Source organism: Coloeus monedula (assembly GCF_965178545.1).
Source record: "Coloeus monedula genome assembly, chromosome: 2".
NCBI classification, from domain to species: domain Eukaryota; kingdom Metazoa; phylum Chordata; class Aves; order Passeriformes; family Corvidae; genus Coloeus; species Coloeus monedula.
Genome location: NC_138782.1, coordinates 25,784,654 through 25,806,442, shown reverse-complemented (window position 1 = coordinate 25,806,442; position 21,789 = coordinate 25,784,654). Strand labels below are relative to the sequence as shown.

At 40.9% G+C, this 21,789-nt stretch overlaps 1 protein-coding gene across 1 annotated transcript in view; it reads right to left on the bottom strand.

The window, feature by feature from the left end:
• KCNH1 (potassium voltage-gated channel subfamily H member 1) overlaps positions 1-21,789 on the bottom strand; it is a gene marked incomplete at both ends in the record, with an annotated part of 171,378 nt that overhangs the window by 133,215 nt on the left and 16,374 nt on the right. Inside the window, 3 exons of the mRNA XM_082302551.1 lie at positions 903-1,295; positions 9,070-9,188; positions 16,800-16,928. Of these exons, the coding sequence (XP_082158677.1) occupies positions 903-1,295; positions 9,070-9,188; positions 16,800-16,928 (641 nt within the window). The remainder of the gene's footprint in view (positions 1-902; positions 1,296-9,069; positions 9,189-16,799; positions 16,929-21,789) is intronic.

Genomic DNA, 21,789 nt, shown 5'->3' with positions numbered 1-21,789 from the left:
TGTAACCAGAAAGTAGACTGCTGGAATCCTCTTTAAGATTTTACTAACAAATCATTAGCTCTCTGAACTATTTAGGCATGGAACTTTAATGTATTTACCTTAGGAGCGTTTCCTTGGCAGGCTGATCCAAAAGAACAAGAAGCTACAAAATACTAGTTTTCTGGGTTTACGTGTCTAAATGTTAGTTCTTTTGCTGGATTGTGATCTATTCCCAGAGAAATGAAGAACTAAGGAGGAGTCTGGATTTCCAGATTTCTCCCTGCCCCTTAATTCAATTATGAAATTACCAAACAAGCATCTTCAATTGCTTCACCTTCCTCAAAAAACAGCTGTTGCCAAACAATGCTGCACGGATCACCAGATATCTGCACAGTGCTTTCTGGTGCTCTAAGACAATTCAGTGAGTCACTGCCTGCCTCTTTGCCACCTGCTATAGAGTACTAGAAGCAGCTGAGAAAAGTGTATTTTACTTCTCAGTTGTTCCTGTGAAGAATTGGCATTAGCAGAAATACCCTGTTTGGTCATGAGTGAAAGCAAGCACAGCCTGCCCCGAGAAACTGTCCTGACACACAGCTCAAACTATTCCTGGTAAGCCAGATGGAGCAGTCTTCCTCAGTGCTGTACAGAAGTGCTGCTGTCTGCCTCTACCTGCCCTCCTGAAGATGCAGAAAGAAGGAAAATAAACACAGATTTTTAACAGCAGAAACTACAGCAGCAATTAAGGAATGAGCCTTCTGGCTAGGACTCATAAGCAAACGTCTATGCATGCTGTGGGTGGCTACCAGAGACACATGTACAGTAATTCAATAAATTTAAAAACATAAATTCCTTTCTTCTCTCCCGCACCTCCTCCCAACCGTCGAGTAATAATTAATGGGTGGAATTTAAACTGGTATACTGACCTCATCAACATTCTCAAATGCATTGATGACATCATATGGCAGGCAGGAGAGCAGGTCAATCACAAACCAGGTCTTCAAGTAATTCATGCGAATCAGCTTGGGGTCAGAGATCACCTCTCCTGCCGGTCCCACAAAGGTGGTGTGGAAATTAAGCACAATGTCGACCAGAAAAATGACATCTACAATGCTGTCAACTACTAGCCATGCCACGTTGTTCTGTTTGGTTTTAAAGGAGACATTGTAAGGGACCAAAATAGCAGTGTAGAAGGTTAAAATCAAGATGATCCAATCCCAGGTAGTCTTGAAAACACAATAATGCAAAATTATATGCGGTGGAGTCTTTGGTGCCTCTTGTTTGTACTGTGGGAGGATTTCAGAACCCAGCTGCAATACCTGTAGTCAGAGAGATTTCAGAGAAAAAAGAAAACATGCTTAATTTTTTTCATGGTATTTTTCACACTGTAGTTTCTCAAGCTCAGTACAACAGTTCATAAAAATACAGAGTATTTTTATAAAGTAGTCCATTAACTACTTTTATCACCATGAAATGGTAAGCAAGCCAAGAAAAGTATTCTGTTACACAAATCAGCATCAAACTAAGAACAGCTGTTTCTTTTAATGCCATTAATTATTTTTTGACTCTAAACCTAGTGTGTGGGGTGTCCAAGGCATACAGAGAAGAGGTAACTCCTTCAGCTATCTCGACAGACAAGGCAGAAAAATGATGGGCAAGAATAGGCAGGAAGGCAGGTGAGAATAGAAATTGCTGGCAAAACCAGGAACAATACACAACAGAGTTCCAGTCCAGCAGCAGGACCACTGGACTACATTTTTTTCAACATTGGCTATTTAACTCTTCACTATACCATGTCTGAAACAGTCTCAAACTACAATCTGTCAGTAATGCACAGGCCTTTCTTCCTCTTCTCTGGGCTGTGCAGGTCCAAAGCCCACGGATATCTATCATTAGTCCCAATAAACTCATTTTGGATTTCAACTTTTCGTTCAGAGAAAGAAGCTCAGTGTCTTAACTACCTGATGGTGTAGAATAGTAGAAAGATAGAATCATTAATGTTGGAAAAGACCCCTAAGATTGTTGAGTCCAACAATTAACCCAGTACCACCACCATGTTCTCCAATAAACCATGCCCCCAAGTGCCACATCCACACGCCTTTTGAACACTTCTAGGCATGGTGATGCCACCATTTCCTGGGAAATCTGTTCCAGTCCTTGACAACCCTTTCAGTGAAGAAATTTTTCCTAATATCTAATCTAAACCTCCCCTGGTGCAACTTGAGGCCATTTCCTCTGGTCCTGTCATTTGTTACCTGGAAGAAGAGACCAATCTCCCCCTCACTACACCTTCCCTTCAGGCAGCTGTAGAGTGAATGGTGCCCCCCGAGCCTCTTTTTTCTCCAGGCTAAACAACCCCAGCTCCCCCAGCTGCTCCTCATCAAACTTGTTCTCTAAACCCTTCACCACCTTCATTGCCCTTCTTCAGACACACTCCAATGCCTCAATGTCCCTCTTGCCGTAGGGCACTCCAAACTGAACACAGGATTTGAGGGGACCTGCCGAGGCACACTGTTGAGTTACACTGCAGCTAGGTCTGAATTCAGGAAAGCACTACTGCAAAAGATCATCTGCCAGCATGTGTTTTAAACCCTGGACCTCAAGCTGAGCACATGCTGACACTGAGCACTGTTTTGCATAAGTGCAGTCTCAATCAGTGCTGCCCATTTGATGTCTGCTCTCTCTCCAGTTCTGCCCACTGCTGCGAAAACAGTATTATCATGTATTTAATTCTTGGGAACTCAAGTTTCTTTCACATACCTATGAATAAGAACATGTTTGTTTATATGTATGGATATACCTGAGGGTGAAATCAACATCAAGAACCTGTGTCCTAATAAAGAAGTTAAATTTTAAAATTAATTTTACCCTGGATGAGTTACGAAAGAAAACTGAAAGGATGATAGAGGCTTGCTCAAGTGAAATGTGTTTGGTAATGCCAAACTCACAGAACCTGTGAGAAGTATTTAGGAGCATGGTTCCTTTTTCACATTTATTTATACATCGTTCAGAGCAATAGGAAGCAGAGAAGGAAATTAAATGGCTGTTTTTCTCAGGGAAAAGATAAGACAACACAGCTAGAATAGAAGGATGTCTTCCTTTCACGCTCCTTATCTCAGCTTTTTTAATGTCAGTTATTTAGACATGGATTTTATCCTCAGGCTTTTCTGAGTGCCTTTTTTTTTTCTTTTTGGTGAACTGGTGAGATTTTTTTCCAACAGTTTCATCCAAAGGGGACAAAAATACCCAATCAGCTACAAAAGTTCTACTTGGACAAAACAGTCTCAGATGAAACTCCCTGCTGCTTTGAACCTCACATAATCACTCGTGTACGCAACAGGCGTCAGACACTGTCAGGTCACAGTTCCTAGCACATGTGTAAACGAGAATGGGAATTGCAAGCCTGCTGACTTTGAGCAGGCTTTTCAATTAACATGACCTGCTCTGACAGACCTGCATGTTACCACAGAGCCATTAAGAGTTTGAAAAAATTTTGATTAAAAGAAACCAAGAGGACTCAGTATTTTTGTTTCACTGAGTTTCTAGAATGACAGCAAAGAGGAGAAAGGAACATTTCCCCTGCAGACCCAACTAGGACTCAGACATGTTCACTGCAGTATTACGTAGTCTGTCATTCCTGACCCTGATTCATGTAGGTTCTCCATACTACCTAAAAAAAAAAAAAAAAAGAATTAAATAACGTTGTCTTGTGGTGAGAGGAGCTGGAAGCAGCACAAGGCACATGCAGTCTCTCTTCTCTGCTTCTCTGCAGGAGGCACTGGCCAAGCCCATGCAGTCCCCAGAAGTCACTGGTAGTGACTGGAAGAGGCATAGGTTGTGTATTGAGTCCATGTGTGTACTCAGAGCATCGTTCCCTTCAAGGCTTGTTTGCAGTCCCAGCGACAGATGTTGGGATGTCTTTTCTCAACAAAAGCTCTATCCCAAATCAATATTGCAAATACCTCCTGCCCTCCCTTTTGCACATTGCAGCTGTACCTGAATCACTTGGAAAGCAACGAGTTGCAACTGGCTTTTATGAGGCTCTGCATGAGCAGCAGCTCTAACACAGGATCCTAAGCCTGAAATACGCTTCACTGGGCGAGGAGAGTCCTCTGCAATACTCATTCACTGGAATAACTGATCAGCAAACCAAGCACCTCCATCAATAGTAACATTTTTCAGTCATTTAGCTGGATTTCAGTCCTAATGCTGAGATTTTACTGGTGTGGGGAGAGGGGATCACCCTTCAAATGCAGCAGGAAAGCATAATTGCTTCTTCTGCAATCACAGGTCTGCTACAGCTTATTTTTTAACCCCTGATATTATATGAATAAGTTCAATATTTTGGTAACTGTTCTAATCAGCACAGGAACCTCAACCATGAAAAACTGAAAAAAAAAAAACTTGTTAGTTCTTGTCAGCTTGGTTCTTATCTAACATATGTAAGTTCTAGACTGAGAATTGTATCATGCATTCCATTTTGGTCACTACTGCTCTCTTTGTTCTCCAAGAACTCGTGGAAATTTTGCATCAACGAAACCAGATTTTCTGGAAAATATACTAATGTATACCCAAATAGGGAAAAAGGCAAGAACAATCTCTGTTCAACAAAAAAGAAGGAGCTAAATTATGGTGTCCATTTTTTTTGCTGTAAATAGAAAAAAACCCATTAAAATAAAGCCAGTGGAACTGTAGGAATGTAAAACTGAACTGAAAGCAGAAAAAACAGATTTCTAGTTCCAACTCGTTAAGAAAATAAACTGCTGCTTCAGTGTTTTAAAATGTCATCACCAAATACAAAGCACTCTCTCCTTGCTTCTTTGGGATGCAAGGGCTACAGCACAGGAAAATAAAAGGATTGATGGTGGATTGATCTCCTTCCCTTCCTATTGAGAAAGTAAACATCCTCTAAACTATCTGAATGGCTGGGGACCTTATTAATAAGTCTTTTGAACTTCTGTTACCCCCCTGGAGTCTCTGGTGAAGCTCTGCCAATAGTTATTTAAAGAGACCAGGGGCCATGGCTTTAGTTGGTCTCCAGCAGGATGTGCACCAGCTCTATGAACATGAATCTTGAATGGAGGGGCAGGAGACAGGCATCAAGGAATAGGGATTCCAATCACTCACCAGGTGGGGAAAGCCACCCGCAGCAAGCAAACCTCCAGTCCTCTTTTTGTGTGGGGTGGAGGTGACAAGTTCTAGCCTGGGCTCCCTCTCGCTACATCACTGCCAGGCACCTTTGCAAAACCACCACATCTCACTGGCACTGCTGGAGATGGTTTCACAGCTTGATGTGAAAGAAGGGCACTGCCCAGCTCACACACTCTCTCTCAGGAAAGGCAACTTGCTTTACACACTGGCAAAAGTCTCGCAGTGCCTGGGGCCGCCAGCCAAGAGCTTTCAAAGGCACCAAATCCTTCATTTCACTGAAGGAAGAGAAACACGCCCACAACAAAGCTTAATAATCTCAGAGAACAAGCATGTGCCTTTATCATAGAGCACAACAAAAGAGCTCAGTTCTGCAGGCAAACCACAGAGCTTGGTGCTAAAGATCAAAGTTTTGTCATGTCAATGCATTGGAAGTTACAAGGGCTCCTTTCTCCACTTTTCACACCAAGGGCCACACCGAGTCTATTTCTTCACCATCCTTCCAGACACACACACCACCCCTGGGTCATCAGGAGATGAAGAGCTATAAACACCACTCTCTGCACCATCCAGCAAACCCAGGTCGATGCAAAGTACCTTCTGCCCTATTCCAAGGTGCTCCTGCTGCCCTCCAGCCCCTAGGGAGTGTAGTGCCAACCTGAGACAGGTTTGCTGAAGTAGTCAGGTGTGGTTACTCACACACATGAACTAACTACATTCAAACTGCTTGTAAAGCTACTTCTCCTGGAGAGGAAAACAAAAAAACAAACCCCAAGAGATTAGTATGAAAGTAATTATGAAGAAAATGTACACAACTGTATAAACCAATATGCTGAGCTTCCATTCGTGTGCACTGGACAATTTGATTACTACAACTTTCTGAATAATTGAAACAACTCTGGTTTTGGAAGATTTTTCACTGTTATAGAGTTTTATCATAGTAAAAGAAATATTTATTTCAGAAATTTTTTAATGAAAGTATTATTTCAGTTACTTATGATTCATCAGAGAATACAGCTGTATTATCTGCATTTATTATTTGTGGTAATGATGCATGATGCTTTAATAGCTCTCTGAAGCTGGAGAATTTTATTCCAAGAGCAGAAATGCCAAATTTCATCATGGGTTTTACAAGGCTGTGTTCTTTTTTAAACACAGAAAAATTTTTTTTTAAAAAATATTTTTTTTCCAAGATGGTGAATATATCCCAAATCAGGAGTCATAAGTTGCCTCAAAGGTGGTTACAATGATTCATTTATTTTTAAGACTGTATGACTGGAGAGCAAAAAAAGAGCCCACACACAAACACTCACTCATTTCCAGCTTAATCTCTCCTTTCGTGCTTTCAACTGCACCTATTTGCTGTCTCTCACTCTCCCTTGCTTTTGTTTTCACAAGCATCCACCCAAATTGCTCCCAAGCTAAGGGCTAGGTGCTAAGCCTCAATATTTTGACTGGCAGTTTTAATGGCAGTTATAAGTTCCTGGTAAACAATGTTAAAAAAAAAAAAAAGGCAGAAGTTCCATTCTTAATCAGTGCTGCTAAGCACCATTATAATTTTTCTGCTTTTATTTCTCATAACTATCATAATTTTTTTAATTTTGACACAATCTGGTTTGCCCAGAACTGCCCGGCAAAGGCACACCGTCCCTACAATCAGCTCTTTGGTGATAGAGCAACAGAAATGCATCAGTTACTTTATAAACTCCTATTGTGAAATGTTGTCTCAGAGCTACCTAACACCCGTGTGCTGATTGCATCATTAATTTGGGTAGTTTTCATATGACTGCTGTTAGAGAAGTCAGGCTAAAAAAAAAATCTATGCCTACTGGAGAAAGTCAGAGACTGAAGCTTCACAGACACTGCTTGTATTACCCATGGCCTGTTAGTCTGTCACTAACACCTTTCTTAAACTGTTTCATAAACAATAAAAAATTGTAAGCTGTTGTGGCAGGCTCCAACACCTTGCCCTACTCAGGTTCTAGGATGCAACCACCTCCTGAGACATTCAAAAATATAAGTGATAAATAACTAAAAGCAACACAAATAATACTGCAATAAATGTGGAGCCTTCTCATGCAAACAAGATTGATGTGAAGTGTCATAGCGAGTAGCAAAAGAAAAAGGATGAATTTTAAAATTTCAAATAGGTTACTGCAGGGATGAAGGAAAACAAAAAAAGAAAAAAGATTTGAAAATACAACAGGGAACAGTTTGAGATCCCATATTCAATACTATCAAGAAACCTTTGCAGAATAAGGAGCCTGGCACCCCATATATCTTCAAATAAAGAAAAGTGGTCTTGTCTGTATGATTATCTGCACTCTTCTTTTCTCTAGTGTAGTTTTATTGACTTAAATGGAATTACAGCAGAAATAAAAGCTACCTAACATCACAGCTGGGGCTAATGTTCTTTGTAAAATTATGACTGCAATATTCAGTCAGCAATTAAAGAAACTCATTTCAGACACGTAAACTATACACTTGCCCTTTATTATTTGTAATGAATCAATTGGCTGTGCCAGTAAGAATACTTGCAAAGACTTGTTGAGCACACGGACTTGCAAAATGTTTTGGTAACATGTAGTCACTGAGGTCCAAACTGAGGTTCACTGAGCCAAACAGAGTAACCTCAGACCCTTTGCCTTACGTTCTGCTGCCTACATTTTAGCATTAACTAAAATTCAGGGGTAGAGATCTAAGGAGAAGAAAGGATTATTTGATATGAAGCTTTGAGTAGGATAAGAAGGAAAACTGTTCCAAATTCCAGGATGCTAAAGCAACCTCAGGGTGGACATGTGCTAATCACATGGTGTTCCTGCACTATGGTGTCCATGTGAATGTCTGTCCCTCCCCTGTGCTAGCATGATCCATGTTATTTCTGTACTTCCAACAGAAACTGGTTTCCCCTTCTTGAGTACTTCTGTATTAAATACTGAATAGGTAGATCCTGTCTGTGGGAATTTCGTCGTTGTATGTGATAATAACACAGGCCTGAGCAGGAGACTTTTAGTTGGCATAGAAACTAAGACGTACACAACAAAACTAACAGAGTATAGTATAACTGACTATATGGAGACCTCATGGAACCCATCACTGCCTTACACCTCCAGCTGCACAGGAAGATCAAGAATTACTGACTAGTCACAGCTGCTGCCATGGCATTCACAGCAGGAAGCAACACAAGACTGCCATGTTATACTGGCTGTGCTGTCATTAACATCGTATCAAGCCTCTCCCCAAGCTGTTTTTATGCCAGGGAGACCCTGCTACTGGCCCAGGAGACAGCTACAGGAAACTTGGGACAGTCTCTCCCCCTCGTGGCGAAAGCCCTCAAACCCTAAGTGCTCCAAGGAGCCTCCTCTGCTTGGAGCTTATCTCGAGACTTTGAGAGACTACTTAAATCACAAGGTTTCACTCTCCTAATCTGCCTGCAATGTTGCTTGTGGCATCTCACAGCTGTTCTGTCCATAACACCAGTAACTGAAACACGTTTTAGCCAGCTGGTAATGCAGGGTTGGGATCCCACTGAAAAGCAACAAGACATAAATTAATTCAGAGAACAACCATGTCATGGATTCTCCAGAATTTCCTTGTGTACTAGACTGAATTTTTCTCACCTCAATTTTACATAAGTAAACAGTCCACAATCCTCCTCTTATTAAGATCCTCAGAAGAATGGAAACTAAGCAAGAAAGCATTATTTTAAGAACACCTTTATAAGACTTCATTAAGATATGGAACACAACACTGCAATTAGGAAGTCTTTGGGACACCTGTTTTCATTCTGCTGTCATGGGACGCATTTGACAGCACATGTGCCATATTCCAAGCTTCAGATTCCCAGGGCAGGGAGGACTGACAGTTCTTGGCTCACGCAGAGACGACATACCCACAAAGGCTAAAAACATTTCTTTACAGCCTCCTGGGGAAAGAAGAAATTACCTCAGCAAGTCTTGAGTGCTTGTGAACGTTCTCTCCTTTCTGCACGCTGGGAGCAAGCTGCTGCAGCACTCCTCGGCTGCTCGTGAGGGCACGGGTCAAGCGGGCAAACTTCCCCCAACCTTGAGAAAACATGCAAGATTAGACACATTACCAAAAAAAGCTACAAGCGTACCTCATAAAACCTCTTACAACTAACGGGGGGGAAAGAAGTTAAAACAGAGCAATCTGCTTTAATTCTGACCAGAAGGGAGTATAATTTAACCAAGTACCAGATAAAAGCAAGCCAGAAAATAGGTGTCAGCATGGTACTGTAATAAAACCCATGACTGCTGTGACTTTGTACTCAATGACTCTACAAAAGTACTGCTACATGAACTGCATATTTTGCAAGGATAAATGTCCACTATACAATAATCTCATATTAAATCTAATGACCAGATTTGGATCTCGCAGCACTGCAGAAGACACTCCAGACTAATCAAGATGTAAGACTAGAGTCGTGCACCATGAAAATTACAATTGGCTGTAACAGAAGTGAATCTGGCCTCAGATGCATCAAGCATAGATCTGGAATAAGAACAGAAATATACATAAGATAATAAAAAGCAGAGCAGAAAAAGCAAAACAAAATCATTAATTTTACCCTCTCTAAACAAAAGGGGGAATATACTGATAGATTTTCTCTAACTCTAATTAAACATTTAGCAGCTTCTGGCAGAGAAGTCATATGCTGAATTTTAATTTGGAATATTTTTTACAGTGATTTCAAATACCCCTCAAAATAGAAGACCATCAATGACAGTCAAAAGAGCTAGCTACAACTATAATTTTTATGAGCAGTACTTTGCCATAACAGAAAGTCAGGCAGAGTATGCATCTGGATATTTTTGGTATACTGAAAGGAAAGTATCAGTGCATTTACTCCTGATCTTGAAAAATGCTAGCACCGCCTGGGAGCTGTTGAGCTCCTACTCCTCATCTCCTACTCCAATTAAGGATGCTCAGCACTTTGATGATTCACTCTATAATGAGAACCTGGTAGGGAAAACGTTCCCTACACAGCTTTCTTGTAGACTCCTTTTAGGTACTGGAAGGTGCTATAAGGTGTCCCCAGAGTCTTCTCCTCTCCAGGCTGAGCACCCACAACTCTCCCAGCCTGTCTGCACAGCAGAGGTGCTCCAGCCCTGTAAGCATCTTTGTGACCCTCCTCTGAACTCACTCAACAGGCCCTTCTTACGCTGGGGGACTCGGAGCTGAGTGCAGTACTCAAGGTGGGGTCACATGAGATTGGAGTAGAGCAGGAGAATCATTTCCCTTGACTTGCTGGCCACGCTGCCTTTGATGCATCCCAGTATACTTTATGAGCTTCAAGTGCATCTCGCCCAGTCATGTCCAGCCCCTCACCCGACCCAGGTGCAGGACTTCACAGGTGGCCGGCCCGACGAGGCCCGAGGGGGATGCGCTCCAAGGGGACCCGGGCAATCGGCCCCTCCGGCGCCGGGAGGGAGCTGCTGCGGGACGGGCGGTCCGGGCGATCCGGGCGATCCGGCGCTGGCCGTGGTGCTGACGCGGGACGAACGGGGCTTGTTCGCAAACGTCAGCCCCGGACGGAAACAGAACAGACCACGGAGTTCCAGCTTCACCCGGGAACTCGAAACCGGCCTCCCTTACCAGACGCGAAATGTTTCTAATGCCAGATAACATAGACAGCTCCTTTTACCAAATCAAACCAGATTGATGGAGAGGGTATTTTCCTGGAAGATTCAAAACCTGAGGACAAACTTTCAGCGTGCATTTTCTTCCAAACATTGTTCTAAGATTTGGGCTATTTGGACATAAACAGAAAGAGGATGAAAAGGAAGCACCTCACTTGAGCTTTCTTGCACAAAAGCACTGCCAGACAACTCTGTGGCACGATTTGTGGCTATGAATGCAGAGCACTTCCCAAGAATCATCTCCTTCTGAAAGGTAGAGCTTAACCCATTCCTCTCTACTCAGCATCCCCTGTAAGCATCTCCCGTGCCCTCACTTGTGGCTGCCTAAATGGCACACAAAAGAACTGTTCCCACCAACACTGGATCTCACCCTCTACTCCAAACTCTGATCTGAAAGCAATTATAACTGTTCTAGGCAAGAGATTGTGTCACAAGGCGGTGCTTTTCAGCTTGGCTTTTTAAACCAGCATGGATACAAATTGGGAGTATGTACCCTAATTCCCTCCACACACAGGGTACCACACGTGGGAGCCCAGCCTGGAGATATACCCACCACTGTGCCATGGTGTGCCTAGAACCAGGCACTGAATCAATGTGCAGTGTGTGTGAATTTCATCTTTAGAACAGAACACTCTCCTCCTTGAATTGCCTTTGTGAAAGAAAAAGATAAAAATGTGGCAACTCCAACGTACAGTTAAACCTGCAGGTTGTGGCATAGGAAAAAGAAAATAAAAATTAAATAGAATGCCAGTACTAAACCTTTTGAATGATAACATCTCCAGTAAAGCCTGAAAAGATGGCAGTACCTGTTGAATTTATTGCAATTTTCCCTCCAGAACCCTAAGGACAGACACAGCTGACAGCAGGTCAGATATCTATCCAACAAAGACGGGTCAAGCAAGCCATAGGACTTAAGCCATAGGACTGAACACAAACACTAAATTTTAAGGATCAGGGAGCTTTCCAAGACAAGGAACTAAGCTTCAAAATGGTGTGTTCTGCTAGAACAGAGGAACCAGACGATATGGATTAGAAGTTTTCTTCCAACACAAGCAGTTGGTATAGCCCTACGTACATTGTTTTCCTCTAGAAACAAAGAAAATATAAATTAAATTTAAAATCTAATGATTCTAGGTGGTTCTAATATAGGCATATATATTCCTCAAACAAAATAAGCTCACATAGCAGAGAAGACAGTTTGGAATTCAGGAAGCAAACATAAAGCTGGAAACCACCCCATGGCAGTGCTTGCCTGTGCCCCATCTTTGATTCTAATCCTTTTTATCATTTTTTGGTCTCCTTTTTCATTTCTGCAGAAAATATCATGCAGGGACAAAGCAATGCGACGACATTAAAACATCTCCAGCTTCAAAAGGATGGGAAGTCTTCAAGATTAACAGCACTGATTACACCACCCCTGCATTCCATGACGTTCTTCCAGCTTTCCATCATTTCTTCGCAAAGAGGTGAGTAGAAATTGCTTCTCGTAACACCCAAGACAAGATGATTACAAAAGCTGTCCCCTGAGACTTGTTTCATGTGGAAATATGGCACTGAAATATACTTTTGTGCTGCGGTATTTAACTCATCAAAACTTTTAAAGCACGAAGTTGCATTTAACAATGGCCTTAAGTTGAAGAGGCCAATTTTCTAATATTTTAAGAATTAAAAAAATCAGTATTTTAAAGTAAGTTGATACTCAACCACAACAGCATTTATTATTTATTTGTAGGTAGCTATTTGTTTCCTACCACTCTTCTCAATTCAATCCTGATAACTCGAGAATTCAAACATTAGGAACTGTTGCAGTTACAGAACCCTTGTTACCACGCTGTTGATCCATGACTTACACAATTCCTAGAGTCAGAACAAGAAGCCATTGTCTGCTAGAGAACAAGCTTGTTTGTCCACGGGTCTATTGTTCTGTGTAAATGTGAATAAATCAAGATTCCAGCAGTTCTTTCCTCCACTCAAGCCACCTTTGTATTCCAACACATGAAAGATCCTTGCTTGCATCCATGAAGCTTCTCTGCAGTGCTCCTTCTCTTTGAAACCACATGACTAAAACAGTATTATTTTTCCATCTGGACTGGGAAAGCATAGCAAAGACTTTTAATATACTCACTACTTCCTTTTCATTTGTTTCCTTTTTTTAAGAAAACATTTCATCCAGATGAAAGCAGAGTGTATCTTCATCAAAATATTTCAAACACTGGCTCTGTTCATATAAATACATCTTTAAAAACAGAACCAAAAATCAGACAGCAACCAAAAAAAACCACAAAAAAGCAGAAACAAAAAGGAAAAAAAAAAAGGAAATGTGAATTTTTTCCCTGTATCAAGATGAAGGAGACAAAATGGTTTTTTGGGTCTGTACTCCTGCGTGTTATGCAAAGGACAGATCAGCTGCAAAATGAAATAAAGCATCTTCTGCAGAGGAGATGGCAACTGATGATTGCTACAAGGCACAGAAGGCTACAGTATCTTGGAGGAAAACAACCATTCACTATTTGATTCAGTGATGGTGAATTTGACCACCTCTTTCTATAAAAACAAAGTATCAAAAGCAAAAATTAGGATCCAAAGAATTGTTTCCTAACTCTTATGAGACTGCATAGATGCTCCTGAATATGTTCACATTGTATTCATACATTCCAAACCTGTTCAGGCAAACTGCTAACGAGCTACCCAGAGTGCAAGCACAGTTTCTATTTGTCTGCACAAATAACTTTTGCATAAAATGATGCATTCCACTTTATACATTATTCTCAAGCATCTCATACTTGGTGTGTTAGATGTCAAACCAGGAGAGACAAATACAGACAAAAATGCATTAATTCCAAATATAGCATATACTTTAAAATTCAGCTAAGAAGGTGACCTACCACTTGACAAGCCGAATTTAGCTACGTTATAGCTTGATTTTGCCTTCTATTCAAGTAAACCTAGTTTCCCTGATTTTTTTAAAGGGGCAAGCATACGGGAAAAAGTGGAAAGAAGTTGTTTAAAAATATTATCAGCATCACTGACACACTATTTTTAAGTGGTTTTATTTAGAACACACTATTTTTAAAGCTACTGCATTTTAAAGCAAGCTTACTTACCTTCCATGGCAGTCATAAAATAAACATCTTCTAAATTAACTGAATCAATTAACAAAGACTACAAGAAGTCTACTTTTTATGTGACTTTAGAAATATTTTCTAGTTTCATCAATTCCAATGTCTGACATTATTAATCAATAAAAAAAAAATTATTAAGCATGAAAAATGGTACTGGGACCTTCTATCCCTCTGAGTCACCTTCAGATAAAAGATGCCTATTCATCTTTGTGTAGTCAAACACCTGCCATTACAGCTCTACACTTTTCACTCAAGGAGCTGCATCATTTGCAGTTGAACAATCAGGCTTGAAATTGCCAGCAGGTGACAGAAAACCAAGATACAACACAGCTAAGCAGGGTTAGCCTGACAGATTAGTTGCTCTTTATGTAGTACAAGAACATGATCAATTTAATGTTTTTTTCTACATAGACATACAGGCATTGATTTTGAAAAACTTGAATACTTAATCTATAATGTTCTGCAACTGTGCAAATAGCACATTTTATTAACATATATCTGCATCTACAGGCAACCTATTACATATTAAGTACTCATATGCATAGGAAACTGATTTCACATACAAACACAGTAAAAGAAAAGTACTTGCTAAGCTGACTGAAGGTGAAAGAAGAAAAAAGAATTGATTTAGCAATCAGTTTTCAGTTCACAGTTTTAGTTTTTCAGATTGAGAGTTCATTTGGATTGAGAATATGAGAAACACTACAAAGAAAATTGCTGTCTTTCAGAATCATGCTACAAAGTTCCTGTGTAACATTGTACACAGCACGGAGAATATGCCCTCTTCAAAGCTCATGTCTGTTAAAGTAATGGTTCTTAGAACAAGCCAGTACAATTTTACCTTTTTTAGATTTTCCAAAAACATTTTTTCACTCTGTGAATCCTAGAGCCTACTACAGATGATTATCTTACACTCCATACCTGTCTTTTCTTCTCCTCTCTCACAGTATACAATTGCACAGTAAGATCTAGTACTAAAGACATGGACACGCATGTAAAAGTCTCTTTGACAAATCAGCTCTTCCAAGAAATTGCTTATCTAGCCATCAAGTGACTAATACAACATCACACACCCAAATTCCAAAGCTAGCCTACAGCAAGTAAGTTATGGAAGAAAAATCAATAAATTAAGGATGAAAACAGAAAATGCAGTTCCATTTATATCCTGCTTGATTTGTGTATAAAGTGACTGACAACTCTTTACCAGCATGAAACTTCGGCAGTTTTATTAATTTTAGGAGATCCAGAAATAATATTTGGAAGACTCATTTAGTGCACAAGCCCTTCTGTGCATAAAGACATGGCACTCAGGGAAGGAGTGCACTGTGAATCAGTGGCCTCTAAATAATATATTCAGTTCTTCTGTTTGCAACCTCTGTTAGTCACTTTGCCAGTTTCCATGGGCCAGAGGGAGAAATTTTGCTTATCATGAATTCCTCTGCAAATCCATGCACTCAAGCGTAGGTTTAGTGCCTATACTGCTGGAGATTTGCAACTGCTGAGAATTACCATGCTCACTGCAAGAACAGCATAACTTCAAGATCCAAAGGAGATTAAAAAAATAATAATTAGCATTCCCTTTCTTTAATATATTTGAATTGAAAACAAAAATGTTAGTGTTTCTTTGTGTTGAAAGTGAAGGACAAACTGCCTATCTCTTCCACATAAGGGAACTCCTGTGAAAGCAAAAAGACACAGCTACCACTCCTGAGTGAAAGTCCTGCTTAACAACTGACTAAATGAAGCAAGGGCCTTCACTACCGGCAAATAAATGAGAGCCAGCTTTACTGCATCATGCTGATTTATCTGTGCTGTCACTCCTCATCAGGATACAGTGAGGACCACTAGGCAGGGAAAAAATACTGTAGACTTTCTGACAAGGTAAGTTTTTTAGTTTTATTGAAGCAATAAGGAACCAAACAAATAGCATTAAAAAGAGAAAAAAAATTACCCCCATAGCCCGGAAGAGGGTATGTTTGTCAAGGTTGAACTTCCTTTTTTATGGTAACAGGTGTTTCCACTTTGAGAAGCTATGTTTTTAAAGAATAACATTTTGAGAATAAATGTAAATCAGTTCATCTTCACAGTAAGTTTCCTGTTTAATTTTATACTACAAATATTATTAAATACTACAAAAATGCAAACAACAGGAGAACTTACATCCTTTTTTACCCCAGAGGACACAAGTCTCTGTAATTCTCCATAGGGTACAGAAGGTCTGTTTCTGACAGGATCTGAACCTGAGTGCAAGTTTATGCTGCTGTCACAGCTGAGTTTGCTTCCAGGTTTCCAGGCTGTAGCTCAGGAAAGGGTTAAGAGCAGAACACTGCAGTACTACTTCACTCACCAGGACAGCTTGAACCTGATTCCACTTTAGATAGCTGGAATCTCTTCACATAGGCTAAAGGAAACTAGTCCAGAACTTTAACCTAAGAAATCCTATAATAATGGCAAGTAACATCAAGTCAGGCAGAATTAAATTATTCCGATCTTTGCTAGACTCAGCCAGGGTTAATTCCTCAGTTTTTGCATACAGCTTCACACACAATTTGTACAGGGCTGTTGAGCAACATTGTGAATGCTTGAAGGCTATGCTGGAGAGTGGGTTAGTAACATATTTAAAAGGAAGAACAGTACCTATTTACCATGTAAACGGGGCTTTCTGAAGCACTTGGGGCTTTCATTAGCAATGACCCTTTCCAGTGCAGGCCAGAGCAATTTCACTAAAGAAACCAGCAACAATTTCTTGCACAAATGCCATCCCCAGTGGAACAGCTACACGCTATTTTAACATTTAATTCTTTGGCTTGGGTATTTAAAGGACTTCAGCTCTTTCAAGACCAGGGCAAACAAACAAAAATAGCATAAATATGTAATTGTGAAAAAGACCAACCTTTACATGAATCATCCTCAATGGGCTGCTTGAAAGCCGTTATGTCATTGAAAGTACAAAGAAATAAAACCACTTTATCCTGCTCATTTCGAATTGGAGCAATTTTCACAAAGAACCAGACAGGTGTTCCTGGAAATAAACACATCAAAGAGTTGGTCAATGGCAGGCAGAATAGTAAATGTGCCAGTTTAGATGTTTACATCTCAAATCAGCCATCTATAAAAGTAACTTTAATGTTGGCTCTTTTCACAAACACCTATTAGGAAAAATAACAAAGCAGCAGCAAAGTTTGTTATTTAAGTTCTCTTATTTAAGAGCTCTGTCTCTGCTTAGCTTTTTAATCTTCAGGAATCACTCTGTTTCTGAACGTCACTTGCAAAGTTAACACTTGAAATTAAGAACTGCCTTGTGATCTCCTGAAAGGACAGTCCCACGTATGTGCAAAGGCTGCACACAACAGTGTCTTGCTGGTTCTGTGCAGGATTTGAGACCAGGCCAGCTGTGCCTAGGATATGAGCATAACACAGAGTCTCAACTCAAGAACATGATCAGTTTGGTTGACTTTATAATTCCCTGCCAACAGGGAATGCCCTAAAAAAGACCATGCCCTAACTACTATGGTAGCCTATGTCAAACTTCAGAGGCAGGCTCCAGGAGCTCTGGTCTAGCCTGCAAATCCCCTCATGCAACCCTTCCCAAGCTGCCTTCCAGCTTGCCTTGTCCTGAGCCTCTCAATCCCCCCTCAGTGTGAAGCAAGACTCAGCTGAATTCAGGAGAGAACCAGCCATAAGGACCAGAACACAAGCTATGGATGGGATCAGTTGTCCAGCACAGAACTGCACCTTTCTAATTACTGCAGTAGATGATCTGCTAATGAAAACTGCTTGAGAGATTAAAGCCTACACATAGCAGAAAAAGGTGGTCCCACAATACGACCCTTCAGATGCTGCTGCCATCTCTCCTTTACCTCTATCCACACAGATCATCTCGAGTGGAGAATCTGTCAGTCAGCCCTGCCTTTCTATACTTCTGGCAGTTCTGCTGAGACTGCTGAGAAGACCCTAGCGATACCAATAAAGTTCCATGTAACACGGCAGTGTCTACCACTTGTTTCACAGGACTCACCGCACTGATTTTGGTGATATTTGAGTAAAAGCTGATTGGAGGGCTCAGAACAAAGCATTTGGCTACTGTATGTGATAGCAGTAGGGAATGCTCCCTGAAGGCAGCATTTTTAAGTCTGCAGTCTTTAGACATAAAAAGATGACTTCTCCAACTCTGAGGTACATGGCAATAGGGACACTCCAGATCTGAGCCCTCAGGGCGTTCGTAGCTGGGTTTTCAGACTGTCTCTACACCCTCAGTGATGATGAAAACAATTCATCATTGCTTTTGCAAGCACAAGAAGTAAGAGACAAAGTGAGGATTTAGGCTTGCTTGCTGTGAGCAGCATTTTTCTTACATGTCCCTCGTGAGCTATGTTCGGAGAGAAGGGTCTACATACCAGGGGCCAAAATAAGATCAGGATCAGCAGGAGCTTGACCCTCTGTGAAAGCCAGAACAAAGAGCACCACACAATTTTTGTCACTTATGTAGCAAAGTCTATTTTAGAAGGAGTGACCTTAGAAGACTATTCATTTTCTTTCTCAGTCACAGGACCCTCCTCCCTGCTAGTGATCAGATTCTCTTTCCCCTGAACTGCTCAGTATCTTAACGTGAGCACATGGTATGTTTCATGCAATAGTTTTTACTAACAAGGGCAACTTGTGTTTTCTGGCTGTGAAAGGGTCACAGGAAAACCCCAGATACCTCACAAGTTACTGTTCAAAAAAGGAAGCAAAGGCAGCTTTTTTTCCAGGTATGTTAATATAAGGGAGGTTGTTGCTACCAGTGCCTCACCTGGCTGTTTCCCAGCCTCAGTGCTGAGCAATCTTTTCTGGCTGCAGAAAGATAGGGCATCTCCAAAACCCATGGACAACTTCCATAAACGAAGTTCAATTCCTAAGGCTCCCACTGTGCCTGCATAACACACAGGCAGTTTCAAACCCTGGCTGAGATTCCATGCCATATGTACAGCCACTTCTACAAACAGCAGGGTCTATGATGCATGGAGGCCTCTGCTCAAGAAGCAGAGAAATCCAGATGGAATCACTGGTGGCCATTTCTGAAATATGCTGAAATATGTCTGCATGGCAGAAAGTATTCAAGGGTCAATATATTTTTTTTAAAGAGGTAGCATTCCTGAACAACCCCTTCCAAAAAAGTATGAGCAAACAAACATGCTAAGTGTGAAAAAAGATTCAGCTAAGTAACTGTGCCAGTAAAATCATCACTAACTTGCTAATGAGCTTAGAAGACACTGCCACAAAGCAGCCAACAGCAATTTTCTAGCCAGTAACACCCTTTACACTACCCTTTCTCAAGAGCTCCTAAAATTGCCTATCTCAATTTCTTCTTGCCTACTTGTTTTTCCCAACTTCACATGGGAACTATTCTAAGGCTGATCAAATCTGTATCCTGCTTTTACAGAGACTCCTTGGTGACTAACTGTTTTTCATTTTACCCACTTCAATGCCCTTCACTAACACTGCAACTTTTTAATCAGCCAGGATCTCCATCTACAGCCCTGCTTTTTGATCTCTATCTACATGCGCTTTTTTAGATTAAGGATTTTTTCCCCTCCCCAAAACCACTTTTTATTGCCTTACTACTTCAAGCTACAGCCATTCTGCTATGGGCTGCTCACATTATTAACCTTCATAGCATTGAGGCTGAATTACATGCTCAGTTTCTTCTCTGCCTCTCACAGTTATAAAAGCTTACTACCGTGCTTTTGAAGATGCTGTACTCAACACAGAAAGGATGCAATTCACCCTCTTATTCTGGCTATTTGTCAGATGCATGATGTCATCTTCCCTTTATGGTTATGCTATAGTATGTTGTTGCAGGAGTTTTCTAACATGTTCTGAATGCAGCAAGAGAACTTTTCCCGATAACCTGCCGAAGGCTGCTGCAGGGCAAGGAGCTTTTATCAGCAGAGTTCTTACTTCCTGACTCCTTTGACTCCCACTCCTGTGCTGCAATATTTACAGGAAGAAGGAAGACAAAACACTTTTTTACCTAGAACCAAGTGTAGAACTTAGTGAGGTGTCCCACAGTCTAAAAGAAAGAGCCAGATGCCCTCAACAGCTAAAGTAGATGTGTTTGCTGAAATGCACTATTTGGGTACCCTTGTAATTTCCTGAGTGCCACAAACAGAACGCAAAATCAAGATGGCATGCAGGGCTTGCAGAAATCATCTTCCAGTTTGGGATCTACACAGTAACACTGTAACAGCAGAAACAAGTAGAAGGAAAATTCTGCCAGGCCATGTACCTGCTTCCACAACATTGTGTTTTCCCTGCAGTGTATTCCCTAACATCTTGTCAGTGTCTCTTGTGAATAGGAGAAAAGTGGACCTAAAAATACAGTCATGAGGTGAGTGCTCACAGTGCTGGGTTACATGGGCTTTCCACAGTGCTCTGCAACCAGGAGCACATTCACAGCAGAACTGGGACCTGAACTGTGGGAACACACCAAATGGCTCAGCCAAGAAGTGGCCATGCTCAGCTTTTGTCCCACATACTGGTTTAATTATCAGAAGAATTTTACTTTTTAAACATTAAACAGTTTATTTAACTATTAAACAGGAAAGCCAAAGTATAAACTACTTATAAATCAGGTTGGAAACTAGAATTTCAGGGTCCTACAGGCAGCCCTCATGCTCTTGGTGTCAAAGCCAACATCCCTGCTCAGCCAGACAACCATGACTAGCAAGAGGCACAAACAAGGCCATTTTAATGAAAAATGTGATTTTCAGATTCTGATTTTCAAGTTATTCAGGCAGCGAAATTGCAGCATGTTCCAGAGTTCTCACAGCAAAAAAGAGTAACTTCCCAGTCTGCACTGATGCACAGCCACACAGAAAGTGTTTACCAGTGTTTCCAACAATACATCTACTTCCATTTACATTTTCTGTTTAGTCCTGGCAACCTCTCTCCCTGGTAAAGTTCAGTGATAATACCAGTGCACAAACAAAAAAGTAAACACTCATGAGCTACATTGGCTTCTGTTAGATTTGGAATCAGCAGTGAAAGAATCCAGAGTTTGTCTAGTGGCATAGGACCAATCATGCTAGAAAAGGGAACGTCCCTTCAAAGCTGCAGGACAAGCAGTGTGAACGACTGAGAAGAAATGAAAATCTACAATGAATGCCTGATAGTAGCCATAGGACCAGCCTGGCTCGTGGTACCAAAGTTATGAAGCCAATCCAGAATTAACAGGTGCAGCTCTTGATAGGCTTGTATGGCCTGAGCACAACACTGAGGGTGTTACCTTAAAGCAAAGACAATTTTAAGAGCTGTGATACAAGTCCCATGTCTTCTCCAGACTAACACACCATAAATGTCTGCACACCTTTCAATTTCCCATCTGAAAGACAAATACTACTGTCTCTTCCTTCTCCTCTTTTCCAGTTCTGTGTCTTCCAGCAATATGTGCTCAGTCCCTTGCTGGGCAGGAACACCAGCATTTAACATAATATTTAACTTTGGTTGAAGTCTTTCAGAAATTCTTACAGCATCAAAGTGAAAGAGGTCTTAAAGGTCTATTCCAGCTTCTCTTGGAGCATACCATTGAGCTCTCCTAAGTTTTCCCTCCTGCCAAACAAAAAGAGCCTAGATGAAAATCAAAATTACTGTTTAAATATGCTCTTTGCCCATACCTTGAGCCATTTAACCAAAGAGGCCAACTGTTTTTCAAAACTACAAAAAGCACAGTTTAAATAAAACTGCAGTACACAATTTTTCTTTCCACTAATTAAACCAAAATTAATTTATAAATACAATGAAAAAAACATGTTTTGACAATTCAGCTGACATCTTCACTGCCATTAATGATGGGGCAAGTTTCCTCTAAGCAGCACAACCTCTGCATTACTTTATCATGTCTC